Genomic DNA, 23502 nt, shown 5'->3' with positions numbered 1-23502 from the left:
ATTGGCTTTTAAATTAAAAGCACTTTATGCAATATATATTATAATGAGTATAATTTAGACATTAAAAGGAAGAAAATTCATACTAACTCTAATAAATAGATGAGAGAATCAGGTGGCCAAAGCAGAGCAGCCAATTGTTTTCGCTAATTATATTCCAAATCATGATTAAATTTATATAATAGTCCGCTATATATATATATGAAGAGTACAGGTGCAGCTGTCTGACCTTGCAAGAAATGGACAAGCAATAATGCAGAAACTGGGCAATTGTCTTTCCCTCTGCAGGGATAAGAACAAAGACTCATACTTACATGGCCCATTGTACTAGATGACAAATTTGATTCTTTCACATGGTCTGCATTAATGGACTGTTAATAAAATATTAGTGCTTCAATTCTAATTCAACCGACCAAAGTGACAACCAATGCCCAATAACTTTAAGATAGTGAACCTCAAACGAATTGATGTTTGGAAATGTATCTTTCTTTTGTTTGTTCATGCTGGTGCTTGTAAACCGTGGAGGAGGCCTTAATGAGTGCAAAGAATCAAGGTGTGGGATACATGGACCGGTCATTCGATTTCCATTTCGACTCAAGGACAAACAGCCAGATTACTGTGGTTATCCTGGTTTTGATCTATCTTGCAAGAAGCATCATACATTGCTTGAGCGGCCAACTTCAGTGAAGCTCTATGTTGATGGAATTGATTATGCATCTCAGTTGATTTTCACCTCTGACCCAGATAACTGTCTTCCAAGACAGCTCCTAAACTTTAATTTATCTGCCTTTCCTTTCCAATTTAGAGATGAGTCTCGGTACGATTATGTCCTCTTCAATTGTTCGTCGATTGATAGGAATTTACAGCTGCAGATGCCTTGCCTCAGTGGTCCTGGCTATGATATTTTTGCTTTCACTTCTGGTTATCCCATTAGTCTTGTATCCCCGGCATATCGCACCAAGATGTTTAACATTTCATCAGTTCCAGGAAAGATGATTAGTGCAGGCAATTTTCTACACTTAAATTGGTCTCAGCCAACATGTAGGTTTTGTGAAACACAAAGCAAGTGCTGTGGATTGAAGAATAACAGCAATTACAGCACTACACCTCAAACTGAATGTTTCCACAAGCCTAAAACCAAAGGGTCTGTTTGGATGAGGGTAAAAGAGAGGTAAATAAAGGTAAGGAGGGGTAAATGAGTTTTGTCTAAGAAGGGAGTAAATTAACGGAGGTTAAGGATAAGTAAATGTAAGTCTTCCTCTCCTTTATTCCTCAAATATCAATTTGTTTTGCACTCCAAGTTGAGGTGTAAAGAGGGGGGTGAGAATTATAATTACTTTCATTTCTACACCCTTTAAGTTTATCCCTCATTCACATCTTCCTAAATATAAAAATATACATTACCTCTCTTTACCTTTTCATTAATTCACTTTCTTCCAAACATAATTTTTTTTTTTATTATAACCCTTCTTACCCTTCCCCCTCCTTACCCTTTCTTAACCTTCCATTTTATACTCTCTCCTCACCCCCTTCTACTTTAGCAGAGCATAGCTCTTCACAAACACATATAATTATTTCATTAATGCATTTGTACCCATATATGAGTTTATTTCCACATGTCCAATTCTAAGTCCTTGGTGAAATAATTTGATTCTAGTTGGGTTCACTGGCTTGAAAATAGAATTCCAGTGACAGTTAATTAGTAATGATGGTTAAATATCAGTGGCAATATATAGAAAGGTTGCTGCTGTTTATGGTATACAGACTAGTTCACTCCTCCTAAAGGTTATAAGCACCTGAATGAAAAACATTTTGTACACAAGTTTCCCAGAAAGCTCAGCAGCAGTTATCACACAACAACAATAACTAAGCTTTGATCTCAAACTACTTGGAATCAGCTATATAGATCATTTTTCGCCATTCAGCTCTATTATATAGTAAGTACCTCGATATTTAAAACTTGTAAATTCTATGAAGCCTCAGTCATCATAATTGAAGAAAATCTGTACATTTAGCAGTCAGGCAAACCTCTTTAGAAGTTGTTATTTGTACTTGGGATCATATATGGGCATTCATATTTAAAACGAGAACAATCTACAGAAGCAGTAAATCATGATTTTATCAAATGCCAAGTACATAGCAAACTAATGACATTATTATCTTCTACAGGCATCAAAACAAAGTTACTGGCCACGGGTGATTTGTCTTTACAGTTGGCATTGTAGACTTTGCCGTCTATTATCTTGCACAGAAATTGATTCTTGATTGAATGTTTTTCACATAGGTTTAACCCTAGGTTTGCTCCTTCTAGTAATAATGGCGTTTGCCCTCTACCGTATCTACAGCTCTCACAAAGCACAAGAAGAAAATCAAGCCAGAATTGAAAATATTTGCAGGATTACAAGGCTCTCAAGCCCTCAAGGTATTCATATGCAGATATAAAGAGGATTACAAATCACTTCGTGGAAAAGTTGGGGGAGGGAGCATATGGAACAGTGTTTAAAGGGAAACATTCTGAAGAGATCTTTGTGGCCGTAAAGATACTTAACAAGTCAACAGGAAATGGGAAGAATTCATTAATGAAGTAGCAACAATGGGAAGAATCCACCATGTCAATGTGGTACGATTGATTGGCTACCGTGCAGATGGATTTAGGAGAGCTCTAGTTTATGAGTATCTACCAAATGAATCTCTGGAAAATTTTATATCTTCAGATCTTGGTAAGAATCTTCCTCTTAGTTGGGAGAAGCTTCAAGATATTGCTCTTGGCATAGCTAAAGGAATTGAGTATCTTCACCAAGGATGTGATCACAGAATCCTATATTTCGACATCAAGCCTCATGATATCTTGTTAGACAATAATTTCAATACTAAAATTTCTGATTTTGGCCTGGACAAATTGTGCCCCAAGGATCAGAGTACTGTTTCAATGACTACAGCTAGGGGGACAATGGGCTACATAGCACCTGAAGTGTTCTCTAGGAACTTTGGAAACGTATCTTACAAGTCAGATGTTTATAGTTTTGGAATGGTGTTGCTAGAAATGGTTGGAAGGAGAAAAAATCCAAATTCTACAGTAGAGAACACTAGCCAGGTTTGCTTCCCAGAATTGGCATACAGGCGTTTAGATCAAGGAGAAGAGTTAAGAATCCGAATCAAGAAAGAGCGAGATGCAGAAATTGCCAAGAATCTTACAATTGTAGGACTTTGGTGCATTCAGTGGCACCCCGTTGATCGCCCATCAATGAAAAGTGTAGATCAGATGCTGGAAGGAGACGTAGACAAATTAGCAATGCCTCCTAACCCTTTTGCCTCTAGAGGTCCTACAACAAGGGCTGACAAGCATCTTCACCAGGAGTTGGCAATTATATCTGAAACGGAGTGATCATAAGATCACATCATCTCTATCAATCAAATTTTGGCACCACTAGGTTCACCCTCCTCTTTATGCGTGATTAAATGAATGGAAATGATTATCTTGCAAATTAATCATAATTTATTTTATATTTTGCTATATTTATATTTTCATAATTATATTATAAAATTTTAACAATAATAAAATTTTAATTAACCTTACTTTTTTCAAATTTAATAAATAAATAAGTTGACTAATAAATTTTTTTATTTATCTTTTAATTATTTAATATATATTAATAAAAGAATAAAAAAATAAAAAAAATATGTCACTTGATAATTTTTGAAATATCATTATTAAAATTTTATATTTTAAATTAATATATATATATATATATATATATATATATATATATATATATATATATATATATATATATATATATATATAAATTTCTTAAATAACTTTTTAGCAAATAATTGTATATATAATTTTTTTAAAAATAAATATTTTTTAATGTAACTAAAAATTTAATAAAAAATAATTTATTTTAAAGATGTATAATATAATAAATATATTTTTATAATGTTTTGAATTTGTAAACTTAAGAAATTTTAAAATTCATAAAAATGTTCTAAAAATAATTTTAGATTTTAATAGTTGATATAAGATTTTAATAGTTGAAACTTAAAAATATTTAGATAAAAATTAATATTTAATATGATAAGCTAATTTTTATAGATAAATTTAAAAATAAAAATAAAAAAGATACCACATAATAATTTTTTAAGCATGTTTATTAGTTCATGTAGCATTCTCATGAAACTTTTTTTAAGACTTAGCTTTAATATACATATATTTCACTCTTATAATTATTAAGATGTTTCAATTTTTATATATTTATATTAATAATTAAAATAAAAAATTTAAAATAATATTTTATATTTTCACATAATTAATTAAAACTTAAAATTAAAATTAAAATTAAAATAATTAAATATATAAACATAATATAATGTAAAAACTATTTTTTATATTTTCATATAATTTATTAAAATTAAAAAATATAAATATAAAAAAGTAATTTTAAATTAATTTTTATTAAATACAAAAATAAATTTAATTTCAATTTATCATCTTAGATATATAAATCAAACACATAAAAAAAATTGAATTTCAATTCCACAATAAATTAACCATAAGTAAAATTTTATCATTATGTTTCTGATTACACTCCATTTCAATTCTAATATTGACTTTCATTTTCAATACGTGAACTAAAGGCCACCTGTCTAACTCGTAAAGTCTCCCTTGTCCAAAAATCCATACAATTTTCTGAGTCATTCTTTTGGTGGGGTGTGATCGCCGGAGGAAAGAGGCCCTCGCGCGCAATTCGCAAATGAAAGGTGGTCAAAATCGCTATCGCGCATCATACGGTGGAACCTTTTCTCGCAGTTAACAGGTCCAGGTTATTAGGCCCATTAGTAATCTCCATTTTAAGGTTGGGTTGGGCATCCATTTTACGGGTGGTCTTTTGCTGTTGGATGTTTGCAGTCTAGTCCTGGTTGTTGGTAGTTTCTTGTCCGTGTTTGGGTTGGGCTAGATTAATGGTATTGCTCACATGACCACAGGCCAGTGGATTTGCATCAATTAGACCCCCACAATGGGTAAATGCTGGACTTCTGTTTTTCAATGCTGAAGTCAACGCACACTGCTTCTTGGCTACTTCCAGGAGGGTTCAATAACCATTCATCTGTCTTACCACAATGCTTTATTTTTCCACGCTGATTCTCCTACAAAAGTCAGTCAACCAAAACAAGATAAATCACTTAGCTCCTTCCCTGCACACAAAGAAGTGATTCTTGAAATCTGAAGAAATCCATCCTGGAAGCACTAGTGCTTTACATATCAGTTACTCCTCGAAAATGAACTTCTCATTATTTTGCCTGTTCATGTTAGGCCTGGTAGTGCAAGGAGTAGAATTTAATAAATGCCTGGAAGAAAGGTGTGGCCGAGGCCTAGTCATTCGATTCCCATTCCTGCTAATAGAAAAACAGCCAGAGGAGTGTGGCTATCATCATGGGTTTGATTTATCTTGCAAAGAGGGGAAACATGCAGAGCTGCAACTGCCAAATTCTGTGAAACTCTACGTCCAAAGAATTGATTATGTAAACCAGGTGTTATTTGCATCTGACCCAGATGGCTGTCTGCCAAGGAAGGCTGGAGACCTCAATCTTTATAATTCTAATTTCCAATTTGCTGCAGAGACAAATGATTATGCCTTGTTCAGTTGTCCAGTGTCAAAGAGAGATTTAGGAGAACCATTGACTTGCCTCGGAGGTCCTGCCGGCAATAAAGTTTATGCCTTCAAATCTTATGATACAATTGATGAGTTGCCTCTGACATCTTGCACCAAGATGTATAATGTTTCATCGGTTCCAAATGAAATGTTCGATAACAGGAATATTATTCATTTGAATTGGTCCGTACCAACGTGTAAATTCTGTGAAAAGCAAGGTAAACATTGTGGCTGGAAGAATAGTAACCTTGCATGTTTCGACTTGCCCAAAACATCAGGTATGGTTTTAGCTTCGCAATCTTGGAAAGATCTCTACTCACACGAGCTAAACAAAAGAATTCTAGTATTTACTTTGGGTTTTCATAGGATTTGTGCTTTACTTTATACTTTATATTTTGCAATTGAAACTCTTTATCTAATGCTTTACTTTTTGTAGTCTTAAGAAATTCTGTCGTTCATTTATTAATCAACTGGAAAATAAAAGAGAGCTTAAGTATTAGAATAACCCAAAAAGTTTGGTATATCTGTAAACTTCGTAACGAAGATCTGCATCAGTTCTAGTTGTTGCATTTAGCATTAAGGCGAACCGTAGTCATGCTAATGATATTATTTACATTCATGTTTCGCAGGTATCTTGACCAGGGTACGGATTGCAGGTGAGTTTCCAATCCAAAGTGAAAATAAATCATATTGATTATCTAGAAGATGAAGGGGGCTCATACCTTTATGTTTTATATGCAGGTATAGTCCTAGGTTCGTTTATGCTGCTACTATTGTCCGCAGCACTCTGTCATATTTACAATACTAATAGAAAAGAAAAGGAAAACCAAGCCAGGATAGAGAAATTTTTGGAAGATTACAAAGCTCTCAAGCCCACAAGATACTCCTATGCTGATCTAAAGGGGATTACAAACCAATTTAAGGACAAGTTGGGCCAGGGAGCATATGGCACAGTGTTCAAGGGAAAGCTTTCTACTGAGATTCTGGTGGCTGTGAAGATCCTCAACAGTTCGATGGGGAATGGAGAAGAGTTTATTAATGAAGTGGGAACAATGGGAAGAATCCACCATGTTAATGTTGTTCGCTTGGTTGGATTCTGTGCTGATGGATTCAGAAGAGCTTTGGTTTATGAGTTCTTACCAAATGAATCGCTAGAGAAATTCATATTTTCGGATGATGGTAACAACCGTTCCCTTGGCTGGGAGAAGCTGCAAGATATTGCTGTTGGGGTTGCCAAGGGGATTGAATATCTTCACCAGGGGTGTGATCAGCGAATTCTCCATTTCGATATCAAGCCTCATAATATTTTGTTAGATGACAACTTCAATCCAAAAATTTCTGATTTTGGCTTGGCAAAGCTATGTTCCAAGGATCAAAGTGCTGTATCAATGACTGCAGCAAGGGGGACTATGGGCTATATTGCACCTGAAGTGTTCTCTAGAAATTTTGGGAATGTTTCCTATAAGTCAGACGTTTATAGCTTTGGAATGCTGCTGCTAGAAATGGTTGGAGGAAGGAAAAACATCGATGTTAATGTGGAGAAAACTAGCCAAGTCTTCTTCCCAGAGTGGATATATAATCATTTGGATCAAGGACAGGAGCTAAGAATCCGGATTGAGGAAGAAGGAGATGCTAAAATTGCAAAGAAACTCACAGTTGTTGGATTATGGTGCATTCAATGGTATCCTGCAGATCGTCCCTCGATGAAAGTTGTTGTTCAAATGTTGGAAGGAGGAGATGAATTAACAATGCCGCCTAATCCTTTCGCCTCTGGAGGTCCAATGAAGACTGATGCAGGCATGCGTGGGAAACGTCTGTACCAAGAGTTAGAAGTCATCACTGAAGTGGAGTGATCAAAATCTCGTTGTTGTTGTCCTGTATCTTGAGCAAATTGTGGTTGCTGTTATAGATGTTCTCCATTTGTCTACTATATGCTTGTTTAGGAAAGGTTATTAAGGTTTCTGTATAATGTAAGCTTAGTAGGGTGCAAGATTATTAAGCTTCCTGTGTTGATGTACGTTTGTTTAGTAGGATGTAATTAAGCATAATGAAATACAATCGCATAAAATTGTATTAGTATCTTTCACGTAGTGGTTAGTATAAATAAATTTTATAAAATTCATTTGTAAATTTAAAATTTTTATGTTTGGTTTAAATGAAAATTCATTTAAAATTTTTAATAATCAATTCTATAGAATTTATTATAATTAAATCAAATTTCATTAAATTAATATAATTTGCAAATAAATTCTAAATTTAAAATTATATATATTTCAAATGATAAAATTATCCTCTTATTATATATCATTTTATTTTATTTTATTTTATTTATTTCAAATACAAAATTTATTTCATTTGAAAAGAATTTCATATTTAATATAAAATATACCAAACAAAGAAATTTATTTATAAATGAATTCTATCTGGAATTCATTTGCAAATTAAATGAATTTTACAATAGAATTGAACCAACCAAGGTCTGAATGTTGGTAAGAGGAAGAATTGAATTAAAATAATGGTAAAAAAAACTCTTGTTCAGAAGGAAAAAGAATAGAAATACAGAGAGAAGAGGAGAAAAAGAATAGAAATACAGAGAGAAGAGGAGAAAAAGAAGCCCTCCATGAACATGTACTGCAAAACATTTTCTTATTTCATTGGAAGATGTACTCAACATTTTACGCTTCTATCAGAACAAGTGGCATGTATATAGCATTGAATACTAGGCTAAACCACAAGGGATCTATATCATATTATATTCAGGAAATGAGTAACTGCCTAAATTGCACTTCTCAGATAATAAGGGCACTCCTCTGATGTAAGATCACTCAGGTTGGACTTGCAACTGAATTTTCAGAATCTGTTCTATCATTTGATGAGTTTGGTAATGCTGGTGCTTTCATGTTGATTCCAACATCCAGTTGATGCAGCTCTTGTGGAGATAGAAAAGGTTTGGGAGGCATATGCAATGATTCAACTTCTCCTTCGAGCATCTCTACAATTTTGTTCATCGAGGGACGATCACTAGGCCTCATTTGTATGGACCATAATGCTACTATCATCATTTTCTTGGTTAATTTCTTTTCCTCCTCTGTTGCATCTTCAATTTCTATGTCTTTTCCTTCGCTAAATTGGTCATAAACCCATGAGGGGAAATAAATTTGGCTTGAATGATCTGCAAATGCATTCAAATTCTTCCTTCTACCAACCATTTCCATCAACAACATTCCAAAACTATAAACATCAGCTTTGTAAGATACCCCTCCAATGTTCTTGTAGAATAATTCTGGAGCCATGTAACCCATTGTTCCTCTTGGTGCTAGGAGAGACACTATACTATTTTCTGTAGGATATAGTTTTGCGAGTCCAAAATCTGACACTTTAGCTTTGAACTTTTCATCGAGGAGAATATTGTGAGGTTTGATGTCAAAATGCAAAATTTGTACACTACAGCTTCTGTGAAGATATTCAATTCCTCGAGCAATATCCAAAGAAATTTCATATATTTTTTCACAACTCAAAGCAACGTCTTGCTTTTGTGAAAAAATGTATTTCTCAAGAGATCCACTGCACATAAATTCATAAACGAGGGCACGCTTAGATCTTTCAGCACAAAATCCAATAAGTTGCACTATGTTAGTGTGATGAATTCTCCCAATTGTAGCAACTTCATTGATAAATTCTTGTCCATTGGCTTTTGACTTGCCCAGTATCTTTATTGCCACAATTCTGCCACTTGCAAGCTTTCCTTTGTATACTGAACCGTAGCCTCCCTCACCCAATTTATCTTTGAAACCTCCAGTCATCTTCTTGATGTCTGAATAAGAATACATGATAGGCATGAGGTTATTGTGACTTCGGAGGAATTCTTCAATTGTATCATACATTGATAAATGTCTCCTTCGCCATTTTGTAATTAAGAATGTAGCTATGCATGCCGTGGCACTTAGACATTTTAATGCTGCATAAACAAAGCGCAAATGTAATCTATTACTTGGGCAAAATAACAATTCTAACAATTTAGAGCGAAACCCTTTAGGCTTCTTTGAATTTGTTGATCACGTGTCATTTGAAATTTTTTATATTAATACATAATTTTCGATCGTAATTCCAAATAACTGAATCATTGCTAAAATGAGAAAGGACATGCTGGTGATCTTACCGACGATTAATAGAAGTTTAATAATATCTGCAAAAAGGAAAATAAAATTAATCATTTCAATAAGCATATTATTGCAATAAATTGTAAATGTGATCAAGTAAAAGAGACGAAATACTCACAAGAGGCCAGGAAAATGTACCACTCGAACTCTGAATGTGTAAGAAATGCATAATATCAGCGAAATGGGGAAATTGAATTAAATTGAAAGCGCTAAGAAAAAAAAAAAAAAAAAAAAAAAAATATATATATATATATATATATATATATATATATATATATAATTCTATTTCAAAAATACTTATGATCTATAATTTTTTTATAGTTTTTTATTTATGTTAATTTTATATTTTTGTCTCTTAATTAATTTTTATAAGCATTTCTTAGATTAATTAGTTTAAATTTGATTTTTCTATTGAATTAATTTTTATTTTTTTGTTATGTAAAGATTGATTTAAAAAGAAATTTAAGAAAAATAGAAGTTGAAGATTAAATGGAGTTTTCAATAAATTCCACACTCAAATTATGGAAATTGAAAAAATATCACACCCAAACCATAGGAAGAAAAATTAAGTGATGCAAAGGAATGTCGATACCATATTTTGGCCGATCACCGAAGTCAATGAACTTTGAAAGTCGACCCCCAACTGACATTCTTCGGTTACAAGTAACTTGATTAGGAAATAAACCGATCCTGCATCTAATCGAATGCTTTCCGATCTCTCAACAAAGGAGATCACACCAATATCAGGTCCCCATGCCATCCAATCTCATTTCCGATCTCTCGTCAAAGGAAATCAAACCAATATCAGGTCTCCGTGCCATCCGGTCTTATTTCCGATCTCTCCTTTATAAATATTGTGGAAAATCATTTAATAAAGTTAAGGTTTCAGTCCGACTTAATGGTGTTTCCGATCTAAAGTATTCAAATCAAGTTCTCAATTTTAATGATCTAAAGTTCTACCCGGTGTTTGGTCCCGCCTGAGGCCAATCTCATGCTTACAATATTTTTCTGATCTCTTATACTTAGATTAATAATCGCTTTTAAGTTTGATATTCTAATATGTTCAAACAATCAAGCACTCATACAATTTGGATACTTTCCGATCTCATCAAGAAATTGAGCAAAAGGGATTCCATTTCATTTCAAAATAAAGTACAAGTCATTCAGCTGGAGGATCACCCCCAGCCTGCTCTACATCAACATTTCGCTCACCCTCTCTATCTCCCTTGGGCTCCTCCTCGCTTTCATCTTTGGCCTCTGGGGCGAGCTCGTTCATCCAGGAGAAGTCCTCTTCAGGATATCATTTCTTCAGCTCGGCCATAAGGTCATTATGGGCGTTCACATAAGCCCCGGCCTCCTTCGTAGTGCTCTCCTCTTCCTTAGCTTGAAGCTCCTCATCCTTGGCTCGGAGCTCTTCCTCCTTTGCCCGAAGGTCTTCAGCATAACGAGTGAGATCGGCAGACCAACCAGCTTAAGAGTCTTTGAGTTCCCATTCCACTTCAACGATCCTCTCCTCATAACGCTTCTTCTGATCCTCCATTCTGGCGATGTACTCGTTAGCAGAGGAGAGCTGAGCTTATGCAGTAGAGGCATCTTGGACCGCCTTAAGGATCTCTTTCTTCAAGCCGTGGGCTTTCTCTCTGAGAATATGCTGGTTTGCGATGGCCTCTAAGCCTAAGCTCATTCCAAGATATCATCCAAGCTCTCCTCTGCCAACCGGTTCCGGTCTTCTTGGAAGCAAATAGAAGCTCCCATTACTTTGGCCAAGCCGGGATTCCCCCTAGTAGAGCGGTTCCTTTCTAATAATTGGATCAGAAGTTGTGCACCCCGGGAAAGTGTCCTGACCGTGGGACCAGATGACTCCCCTTCTACATTGGAAGAGCTCGGAGGAGGAGGGGGAGGTGGAAGCTCGATTTGTTGAGGAGCCGGGGGGATGACTTCTACCTCAGGGATTGGTTGCTCTTGAGGTCGGGGAGGAGAGCTCGGCACCTCTATCGATTCACGATAAGGGGTCTGAGCATCGACAGTGGCGGCCCCCTTGTCACACCTTACCCCTCCGTAAGGCATAACATGATCCCGTAGAATACTTAATGAACTACCGAACTTCACCTACCGATAACTCATTAAGTACCCTACAAGGGATTTTAAAACAATTTTCTTACATTTTGGAAGTGGTGAGCATTTTAGTGAGAATTAAAAACCATTTATTCAAAGCTTAAGGACTAGTAAAAATTTTTGTCCATTTAAATTTTGTCGCAAATTTTATAAAAATTTTGACAGAGTTCCCTCTGTATTTTGAGAAACCAGTTCTTCAAATACCTGTAAAAAAGCACTTCCAAAAATATTTCACAACTCCCAACCACCAATAATTCTCAAATCAACTCAATACAAGGCACTTCAAATAATTTATACAAATCAAGATTTCTCATCTCAAAATATTTAATATCTTCATTAAAAAAACATAAAGTAGTAAACTCATATGTACAAATATTAAATTTACAGAAGAAAATCAATATATATATATATATATATATATATATATATATATATATATATATATATATATATATATTATTACAATTTATTTACAACTGCTCAATTTACATTGATACTTATGACATTACAGTATTTACATCAAAATAACCATAAGGGTATAAAACAATACCCGTACAAAAGGGATCAAGAAGTTCTTGTCAATCCCACAGCTCACTCTGCTGCTTTCTCCTTGCTCTTATCTGCATGATAAGATAAACTATCGCTGAGTATAAACATACTCAGTGGTGCACAATAAAAATTTAAAATGCGATACATAAATCATTTATTGATGAAACATAATTTGAATACTTCACAATCACATTTCACAAATATCAAAGCTCATAACAACTCATTTTGTCAAATAATATATTAAACACAGTTTAGTCAAACAATTTCATAAACACAGTGTTGCCAAAATCATACACAACTTAAGCCATGACACAAAATTTCTGATCAATGCCGCGTTGTACACCACGACAAAGCAATCTACAACCCCATTAATCGAAATCAATGAGGGAGGTGGCTAGCTAGCTAATGAGTACTCATCCGATCTACAACCTCAACTGGCAAGCCAGAGAGGGAGGAAAATAAACGATCTCAACCCCATAAATGAAGGAGGAAATGTGATACTGTCATGCTAAGTGTGAATCCAAAATCAATTTAAAATAATTATTTTCAATAATTTATGAGAGATCCCAAACAATTTTCAAAGTCATTTTTGTAGTTAAAAAGTGGCAACACAATTCATAAATAATACAGCGATTTCATAAAGTATAGCAACTCAAATTTTCAATTGGAAAACAATTACATAAATTTATTGCGCACAAACCTGACTGGAGTCGCCTCTAGGCCTTGATTCAGTCTCTCCGAGCTTCCAAGTCTTTTTCAGCTGAAACACACAATTTCATAGTGTTTCAATACCATAACTTAGCATAAGTCCAAAAATAAATTTAACTTCACTTTAACTAGCTCTATTGCGTTAAATTCGATGTTCTCAAAGTTTTTGTGTTTCGGGTTACTATTCACTACACTATTCAAGTCAAATTGTTGACTTTTTAAGGATTAATAGGTATGGGAACTCTACCTTCACCCACATACCACATTTTGGTCACCAAACTTGTTGGTTTTGGTCATTTTCTCAAAGCTTAGGTCATTTTGGCAAAATTGCCAATTTTCGATTTTGGTGCACTTAGTTGCACTGTTCCATTGGTCGGTCTACTGTTGGAATTTGACAAAACTTCCTTCATAGAAAATGTTCCTTATCATCTTAAGTGTATTCTCATTTTTGGATCACCTCAATCGGAGTTTTTTAGTTCAAGTTATGGCCAAAATAAGTTTACTGTTTACATGCACTGTTCATGCTGAGATTTTGGGTTCTGGCAGATTTTGATCCAACTTTGGTCAGTAATTTGATTAAGTTAAGTTCATAATTTGGTCTAACTTTCTTCATATGAAATGTTCTACTATGTCTTAGGTTTCCATCAGTTCAAGAATCGCCTAAATCTGAGTTTTTAGAGAGAGTAATAGCCATCCAAACATTACTGCTCAAATGAAAATCTGCAGAGTTGCAGGTTTGGTAACTCAATTTTGCTCAATAATTTGAATTGGTTAATGGTATAATTTGGGGTGATGTTCTTCATGAAAGTTTTAGATCTATATCTCCTCTAACCCCTGGCCAAATTTCAGGTCAATTTGACCTGTCTAACTCGAGTTATGACCAAATGAACAGTTACATTTGGTCAGTTTGGTGCAGTGGCAGCCTGCTCTCATTTCACTTTGGTCAATTGTTTCACCAAGTTTTGGTCAATTTTTGGCCATGGTTCCTTAATGAAAATTGTGCTATTTTATGTCTATTTTCATCCCCAATTAGTGGCATATCAATTAGACTTGTAAAATTTGAGTTTTGGTCCTTCAAAGTGGGTTTGGTCAAGCTACCAGGAGCATGACCAATTGACCTACGAATTTGGTTTTCATTCCAACAATTCCCACACATCTCTTTTGGTCATTATTGACCATTTTTCATCTCACAATAGACCAAAGTCATCATTTGTGCATTTCTCCAAAATTTGGTTCACAAACCCTAGCATTCAAAACCCTAACTCATCAATTTCACTACTTTGTTGCAATTAATCACACTTAATGGTTTTAATACTAATCATTCAACTAAGGAAGGTTTCTAAACTCATTCAAATGTATCATATTCATGCAAATCATACTCCTCTCAAGCTGCTCGAAAATTCAGTTTGGTTCTTCCCCCATTTTTATTTCATTTAAATCAAGTTCTAAGCTCATTTCAACCACTAGTTATGCATGTAAATGGAAAAATAAGGAGTTTGATATACTAACCTCACTTAAAGCTTCAAATCACTATCTTTAACTCCTCTTTCTTCTTGAAATCCTCTTCTCAAGTTGAGATTACAAGTTCTAGTGAGATATTTAAGGGAGTTATTAAGGTTGGGTAAGGAAAAATTAAGCTTAGTGTAAGCTTAAAGAAAAAGCTCTCATGGAGGACTTATGGAGGAAAGTGGGGCGGTACAATGAAGGGAGAAGATGAAGGATTTTTCTAATTTTTTTTTCTTTTATTTCCTTTTATTTATTTTGCTTTGGAAGACCATAAAAATCTAATTTAATAAATATTTAATTAATTCTTTTATGACATCATGCATGAGGTCATGCATGATGTCATCACCTTTTTACTTTTTGATTTTTCTTTCTTTTTTTTTTATTTTTCTATCAATTCTTTAATTTAATTCTCGATTCCGAAATTTTCTTTTCTCCGATTTTATTTGACAGTTAGGTCAGGAATCAGCTCTCGGGGTCAATTGACCAAATTGCCCCTCGCCGGTTCATCCCGGTTTACAAATAATCTAATATTTCTTCCGGCTCCCTGACCTAATTATTTGACTGGCTTAATAGTTCTTTTTCATGATTTTCTCTTTTCCACTGTGTTCATAAGGGTCCTAAGGACCGCAGTGTCACTTTTTATGGTTCGAAATTTTAGTTTAAAATGACTTTGCAGTAGTTCCCGAGGAGGTCACTCATCGCTGTGACTCTCAGCTCGTTTAACCTCTTATGTTCTGTTTTTCTTATTTATAGTTAACTAATTAAACATTACTAATTATTTGTGTTTATGGCTTCTCAAATTGTCTTAAGTGTGGCCCTAATCCCATTAATTGTCCGGACCGACACCGGTTACCGGAACAGTGAAATATACCAGGCTATGCAACGGGGGTGTTACAATTCTCTCCCCCTTAAATAAATTTCGTCTCGAAATTTTTACCTGGTATCAATCTCTGAACAGCTGTGGGTGTTGTCTTCTCATGTCCTCCTCTCGTTCCCAAGTAGCTTCTTGGCCCGAATGATGGTTCCACAGCACTTTTACCAACGGTATCTGTTTATTCCGTAACCGCTTCACCTCATAAGCCAGAATCTTTATGGGTTCTTCTTCATATGTGAGGTCTGGATTCACTTCTACTTCTTCTACTGGTAGTACATAAGATGGGTCTGATCGGTACCTCCTCAACATAGACACAAGGAAGACATTATGTATCTTCTCCAACTCTGGAGGTAGTGCCAAACGATATGCAAAGGACCCACTCTTTCTAGAACCTCATATGGGCCGATAAAACGAGGACTTAGTTTTCCCTTTCTGTCGAATCTCATAATCCTCTTCCAAGGAGAAACCTTGAGGAAAACTTTTTCACCCACTACATACTCAATATCCCTTCTTGTCAAATCAACATAGGACTTTTGATGGTCTGATGTAGTTTTAAGTCGACCCCTGATCACCTTGATTTTCTCTTCAGTCTGTTGAACAATTTCAGGTCCAATCATTTTTCTTTCACCCACGTCATCCCAACACAACGGGGTTCTACATTTCCTGCCATACAAAGCTTCATATGGAGGCATCCCAATGCTTGATTGGTAGCTGTTGTTGTAAGCAAACTCAATCAAAGGCAAGTGTGTATCCCAACTACCCTCAAACTCAATCACACAAGCCCGTAGCATGTCCTCCAAGATCTGAATTACCCTCTCAGACTGGCCATCTGTTTGTGGGTGGAATGCAGTACTGAAGTTCAATCTAGTTCCTAGGGCTCTTTGAAGACTACCCCAGAATCTAGAAGTGAACCTAGGATCTCTGTATGATACAATGGATACTGGCACTCCATGCAGTCTCACAATCTCATCAATGTACAACCTGGCCAATCTGTCCAAACTGTAGTCCATCCGGACTGGCAGAAAATTAGCAGACTTAGTCAGTCTATCGATAATGACCCATACTGCATCATGACTCTTCTGTGTCCGCGGAAGTCCCATTACAAAATCCATTGTTATTCTTTCCCATTTCCATTCCGGCACTGGTAGTGGATGTAACAACCCAGTGGGTACTTGATGCTCTGTCTTTACTTGCTGACAAGTTAGGCATTTGGACACAAACTCTACCACATCTCTCTTCATACCCATCCACCAGTAATGCTCCTTTAGCCCCCTATACATTTTTGTACTGTTACACTCATTTCATATAGACATTTTAGGGTAGTTTTGCATCCATTTTGCCCTTATATTTTAGTATATTTTATGTTTTTAGCTTTATTTTAGCTTATTTGTTAAATTTAAATACTTTATATTTGATTTTCCTAATTTTGTTGTTTTTGATAGGATTTTGTGGCAAATCAAGGATCAATGAGTGCATTAGGAAGTGATTTGAAGGAATTTGGAATCCTTTAAGCATGGAGGAAAGTTGAAGAAATCAAGCCTTGAAAGAGCAAACCAGCCGAAATTTGCTTGAGACCTTGCTTAAGGTCATGCTTAGGGTAAAGCGGCAATGCTTAAGGTGCAACACAAGTCAAGCATGAGCAGAAAAGTCCATTTTACTATAAGTCTGCCGAGATTTGCTGAAGGTCTGCTTAACCTTAAGCAGACAGTGCGACCAGAGGCTAAATTTGCTAAGAAGCTGCTTAGGGTTAAGCCGAACCCTAAGCAGAATGCCCAGAACGTGAATAGTGCTGCTGACTTGGATAATTTTACACCTCATTTCCTATCCACTCCTTGTCTTTTATTTACTTTTAGGGTAACTTTTAGGGACCATATAAATTCATCATTTCCTTATTTTTGCCACAAGAGGAAGGAAGGGAAAACAAAAAAGGAAAGAAAAATATATAGAAAGAGGGAGAGAAGACGCCATTCTCTAGGAAGAGGAGCTGCTGCACGAGTTTTGAGCTCCAGAAACCAGAGACCTTGGTTCTTCCACCTGGGTTTTCCCATTTCAGTCCTTTTATCATGTTTTTCTTTATTCTTCCATCTATATTTCTTGTAAATACCATCATGAGTGAGTAATTTCTTTGGATTTCAGAGTTGGGAAATATGTTTTAGATTAATTTGTGGATTTGGATTGGGTATTTCCTTATTTTACATAAATATGAGTTTTGATTCCTTCCTTGTGTGCTTGATTTACTTGCCTAATGTTGGTACCCATTGGGTATTGTGTTAATCTTTGATTGAAGGACCGAAAGGTGAAAGTCATTGATAGTTAATCAAGGATTGGAACTTAAAATCACCTAGATTTAGAAATAAACTAGGACTTTAAGAGGAATTAATTATTGGTTACAAAACTTAATGGGTTTTAAAGTAATCAAATACATACGAAAGTAGGTTTGGTTATTTTAGAACACACTTTGATATGCTTGAAAAAGATATTAAAGGGATTTAGAATCAATTTCCTTCAAACTCTATTTTTCCCTAAAAATTAGAATGCCCAAGACAAATCCCAATTAATTTATGCATAAACCCCCAACTCTGGAATCACTTTTACCATAATTAGACTTTCGTTTAAATTACCCATTGTTAATTTTAGTTTAATTGCGAACTAGAATTAAAGATTATTTGTTTGCTCTTTACCCATTTCAATTAGATTAATCAATTTACCTTGCTCATTTACATTTACCATTTATTCATTAATCATTAGCCCAAATAATCGCTTCATTCATAGTTTAGTAATCAAACAGCAAATCCTCGTGGGAACGATACTTGATTCATCACTTTATTACTTGAGACGACCGTATACTTGCGGATAAGTCACATCAAGTTTTTAGCGCGTTCAGGATTTGATTTTTGTTTGATATTGAACAATTGTTTGTTTGGTTAATTTGGGCATTTTATTTTATTTTCTTTTTACCATTTTACTTTGAGAATTTGTTTATTTTTTGTTTTTCAGGTGCTTTATTTTATGAGAAGGACAAAAAGTGAAGAAATCAATCTATTCTTTGACCCAGAAATAGAGAAGACAGCAAAAGCTTTAAGAGCAGAATCTAAGAGGAGAAAAGCTGAAATTAAAGCTCAACAACAACAAGAAAGAGCACAAGAGCAAGAGCAATTACAAGAAGAAATGGCTGACAACAACAACAACAATAACAACCGCTCTGTGAATGATCATGCCTATCCTAACATTGGAGATTTCATGCCAAGTATCACAAGACCAAGGGTAGAAGCTAATAATTTTAAACTGAAGCCTGCACTTTGTCAAATGGTACAACAAGCACAATTTGGAGGAAATCCAAGTGAAAGTCCAAATGTGCATCTGGCACACTTTCTTGAGATCAGTGATATGTTGAAGATAAATGGAGTTTCTGATGATGCAATTCGACTCAGATTATTTCCTTTTTCTCTGAAGGACCGAGCTAGAGAGTGGTTACATTCTTTGCCACCGGGTTCTATCACAACATGGGATGAACTTTCTCAAGCATTTTTGGCTCAATATTTTCCACCAAGCAAGACAGCTAAGCTAAGAAATGAGCTGACTTCTTTTAAACCTAGAGATGATGAGAGCTTGTATGAAGCATGGGAGAGGTACAAGGATTTGCAAAGGAGATGTCCACATCATGGGATTCCTAAGTGGATGCTTGTTCAACACTTTTATAATGGAGTTTCACCAGCTATTAGGAGTACAATTGATGCATCTTACGGAGGTGACCTCATGGAGAAATCAAGATGAAGCTTTTTCCGCTCTTGATAAAATTGCTTATAACAACTACCAATGGAGTTGTGAGAGGAATGAGATCAAGAAACCAGCTGGTATGTTTGAGCTTGATGCCATGAATATGATTAATGCTAAGTTTGATGCTTTGACAAAGAAGATGGACAAGTTAAGTATGAAAGTAGATTCTTCATAGGAGGTTACGGTAATACACTAGAAATTGGAGTGCAAATGTCAATTGTGCAGTGATTTTCTACACTTAATCAAGATTTTTCAAATGAGCAAGTGGATTATGTAGGAAACTACAATCAAAGACCAGCGGTAACCCATTTTCTGCAACTTATGATCGGCATGGAGAAACCACCCAAATTTCTCTTGGGGAGGTAGACAAGGGCAAAATCAGAATTTTGGTAACCTTACGGATATCAACAAAATCAGAACTTTCAGCAGAATAGAGGTCCTCCTCCTGGAATTTCTAAACCTCAAAATGCACCTGCTCCACCTCTACCACAATAAGCACAACTAGACAAGACAGCTAGATTGGAATCTATGATTGAAACTCGACTTGTGAGCCATCAAAGTCAACAAGAAATGATTTCTCAATTAGCATCTAAAGTGGATCAAATGGCAACACACAACAATATGTTAGAGAATCAAATAGCTCAACAAGCTAGCTCTTCAAGTAACAAAGCATTTGGGAAGCTTCCTAGCCAACCAGAAAATTCAAGGGAGCATTGCAAGGCTATTACATTGAGAAGTGGAAAAATATTGGAGAATGGGGATAAAAATATTGAAGAGAAAGTTGAAGAAAAGAAAAGTAGAGAAGGAGATGAACAAACTGAAGTTGAAGTTAGAATTGAAGCTGAGAAAGAAAATTCAGTGGAAGAAAAAGGAAGTAAGGAGAGGGAGAGCAAAGAAGAAGAGCCCAAATATGTTGCACCTAAAGCCTACATGCCACCTTTACCATTCCCACAAAGGTTTCAGAAAGCAAAATTGGATAAACAATTTGGGAAGTTTTTGGAGGTATTGAAGTCTTTGCATGTGACTATTCCTTTCACTGATGCTTTAGCACAAATGCCCTCATATGCCAAATTTTTGAAGGAGATTTTATCTAACAAGAAGAAACTGGAGGAATTTGAGACTGTAGCTCTCACGGAAGAAAGCAGTGCCATTTTGCAAAATAAGCTTCCACCCAAACTGAAAGATCCTGGGAGTTTCTCCATACCATGTCACATTGGGGATATCAGTATAGATAAGGCTTTATGCGATCTTGGAGCCAGTGTTAGTCTGATGCCATTGTCTATCTATGAGAAAATGAAGATTGGAGAAATGAAGCCTACTACCATATCACTACAGTTAGCAGATAGGTCTATTAAATTTCCAATTGGGGTAGTTGAGAATGTTCCTCTGAAAGTTGGAAAAATTTTCATACCAGTGGATTTTGTGGTATTGGAGATGGAGGAGGATGTACACATTCCTATTATTCTTGGTAGACCTTTCCTTGCTCTTCTTTGGAGTGTGATTGATGTAAAAAATGGGAGGCTTACATTAGAAGTTGGGGAAGAGAAAGTTGAATTTAATTTGTTTCAAGCAATGAAAAAGAAAGATGATTCAAACTCATGCTTGAGAGTTGATGTGATAGATGAAGAGGTTAGAGAAGTGCTTAAAAAGCAACATCCTAAAGATCCCTTAGAAGCTTGTTTGGTTCATAACATCAAAAAAGGGGATGAGATTGAAGAAACTGCAGAATATGCTACAATTTTGGAAGGAAATCCACCATTGCCTATGGCTGATATTGAAAAGATTGGGAACTTGAAGCAAGAAACAACTTCATCATCAAAGTTTGAAAAAGGTGAAGCACCTAAGGTAGAGTTAAAACCTCTTCCAACAAATCTCAGGTATGCTTTTCTAGGTCAAAATTCTACATATCTTGTGATTGTTAGTGCTAAATTGACTGATTGTGAGGTTGAAAAATTATTGAGAGTTCTTAGGAAGCATAGAAGGATAATTGGTTATACCATTGATGATATTAAAGGAATACATCCATTCTGTGCATGCATAGAATTTTGTTGGAAAATGACCATAAAGCCTCTCGAGAATCACAAAGGAGATTGAATCCAAACATGAAAGAAGTTGTGAAAAAGGAGATCTTGAAATTGCTTGATGCAGGTATCATTTACCCTGTTTCTGACAGCAATTGGGTAAGTCCAGTTCATGTTGTACCTAAGAAAGGGGGCATCACAGTAGTGAAAAATGAAAATGATGAACTAATACCTACAAGAACTGTAACTGGATGGAGAATGTGTATAGACTATAGGAAATTGAATAAGGCAACTAGAAAGGACCATTTTCCATTACCATTTATAGATCAAATGCTTGAGAGACTAGCTCATCATTCTTTTTTTTGCTACTTGGATGGCTATTCAGGGTTCTTTCAGATCCCTATTCACCCAGATGATCAGGATAAAACTACCTTCACATGTCCTTATGGTACCTTTGCATATCGAAGGATGCCATTTGGACTATGTAATGCCCCTGCTACATTCCAACGATGTATGATGTCTATATTTTCTGACATGATTGAGGGTATTATGGAAGTGTTCATGGATGATTTTTCTGTGTATGGTAAATCTTTTGATGAATGCTTATCTAACTTGTCTAAGGTTTTGCAGAGATGTGAAGAGTTCAATTTAGTTTTGAATTGGGAAAAGTGCCACTTTATGGTACAAGAAGGAATTGTTTTGGGACATCTTGTGTCAAACAGGGGTATTGAGGTGGATAAATCAAAGGTAGAAGTTATTGAGAAAATGCCACCCCCAACATCTGTGAAGGGAGTGAGGAGTTTCTTGGGGCATCTTTGGATTTTTTATGAGATTCATCAAGGATTTAACTAAGATTTCTAAACCTCTTACCAATTTATTGAGTAAAGATGTGGAATTTAATTTTGATATTAACTGTATGAATGCTTTTTGCAGGATAAAGGAAGCTTTGATATCTGCTCCTATTATGCAACCACCCGATTGGTCATTACCTTTTGAGCTAATGTGCGATGCTAGTGATTATGCCATTGGGGCTGTTTTGGGACAAAGGAAAGATAAGAAGGTGTATGCAATATATTATGTAAGTAGGACCTTAGATGATGCTCAAATAAATTACTCTACTACAGAGAAAGAGTTTTTGGCAGTAGTATTTGCAGTAGATAAATTCAGGTCCTATCTTGTGGGATCTAAGGTCATAGTATACACAGATCATGCAGCTATCAAGTATCTCCTTCAGAAAAAAGAGGCTAAACCTAGATTGATAAGTTGGGTGCTACTCCTTCAAGAGTTTGACTTGGAAATTAAAGATAAGAAAGGAGTAGAAAATGTGGTAGCGGATCATCTATCTAGATTGAGGCAAGAACAAGGAGATAATCTGGGAAAAGAACCCCCAATAGATGATTATTTTCCTGATGAGCAACTGTTAGTAATCATGAATGCAAAAACACCTTGGTATGCAGATTTTGTGAACTATCTAGTGTGTGGAATCCTTCCACCTGATTTAACATGGCAGCAAAAGAAGAAATTTCTTTTTGATGTGAAGGATTATGATTGGGAGGAACCATTTTTGTTCAAGAGATGTGGAGATGGGCTGATTAGAAGATGTTTAGCTGATGAGGAGATAGGGAATGTTATCAAAGATTGCCATTCTTCACTTTATGGGGGTCATATGAGTGTGACAAAGACTGCGAGAAAAGTTCTTCAAGCGAGGTTCTTTTGGCCACACATGTTTCAGGATGTGAGGAAGTTTGTAAATGCATGTGATAGGTGTCAAAGGATGGGTAATATCTCGAAGAGAGATAAAATGCCCCTCAAAATATATTGGAAGTGGAACTATTTGATGTGTGGGGCATTGATTTCATGGGACCTTTTCCATCGTCCTTGGGACACAAATACATTTTAGTTGGAGTAGATTATGTGAGCAAATGGGTTGAAGCTATACCATCTCCAACTAATGATGTAAGAGTTGTGATTAAATTCCTTAAAAGTTCATTTTACAAGATTTGGAACTCCACGTGCCATTATAAGTGATGGAGGTTCTCATTTTTACAACCATCAATTCGAAAGATTATTACAAAAATATGGAGTGAAGCATAAGGTTGCAACACCCTACCATCCACAAACTAGTGGTCAAGTGGAGATCT

General features: G+C 35.4%; 2 protein-coding genes, 1 non-coding gene and 1 pseudogene across 3 annotated transcripts; 2 read left to right on the top strand and 2 right to left on the bottom strand.

Annotated features, from left to right (window-relative positions):
* Nucleotides 1-415: 415 nt before the first annotated feature.
* On the top strand, nucleotides 416-3382 carry LOC110637503 (rust resistance kinase Lr10-like; annotated as a pseudogene).
* Nucleotides 3383-5125: 1743 nt separating this feature from the next.
* Nucleotides 5126-7730, top strand: LOC131175448 (rust resistance kinase Lr10-like). The gene is made up of 3 exons (XM_058139808.1): nucleotides 5126-5929; nucleotides 6281-6307; nucleotides 6393-7730. The coding sequence occupies exons 1-3, from the start codon at nucleotides 5278-5280 to the stop codon at nucleotides 7502-7504; spliced, it is 1791 nt and encodes a 596-aa protein (XP_057995791.1). The 5' UTR covers nucleotides 5126-5277; the 3' UTR covers nucleotides 7505-7730.
* A 565-nt stretch (nucleotides 7731-8295) lies between these two features.
* On the bottom strand, nucleotides 8296-9608 carry LOC110637517 (rust resistance kinase Lr10-like). The gene has a single exon (XM_021787657.2). It carries the CDS (start codon nucleotides 9533-9535, stop codon nucleotides 8477-8479), a length of 1059 nt encoding a protein of 352 aa, XP_021643349.1. The 5' UTR covers nucleotides 9536-9608; the 3' UTR covers nucleotides 8296-8476.
* Nucleotides 9609-19124: 9516 nt separating this feature from the next.
* On the bottom strand, nucleotides 19125-19231 carry LOC131175704 (small nucleolar RNA R71). The gene has a single exon (XR_009145894.1). It is a non-coding gene; the product is annotated as a small nucleolar RNA R71 (small nucleolar RNA).
* Nucleotides 19232-23502: the final 4271 nt, after the last annotated feature.

The sequence above is a fragment of the Hevea brasiliensis genome, chromosome 17 (assembly GCF_030052815.1).
Source record: "Hevea brasiliensis isolate MT/VB/25A 57/8 chromosome 17, ASM3005281v1, whole genome shotgun sequence".
NCBI classification, from domain to species: Eukaryota; Viridiplantae; Streptophyta; class Magnoliopsida; order Malpighiales; family Euphorbiaceae; genus Hevea; species Hevea brasiliensis.
Note: the sequence above shows the minus strand (reverse complement) of the source record. Positions and strands in the feature narration are given on the sequence as shown.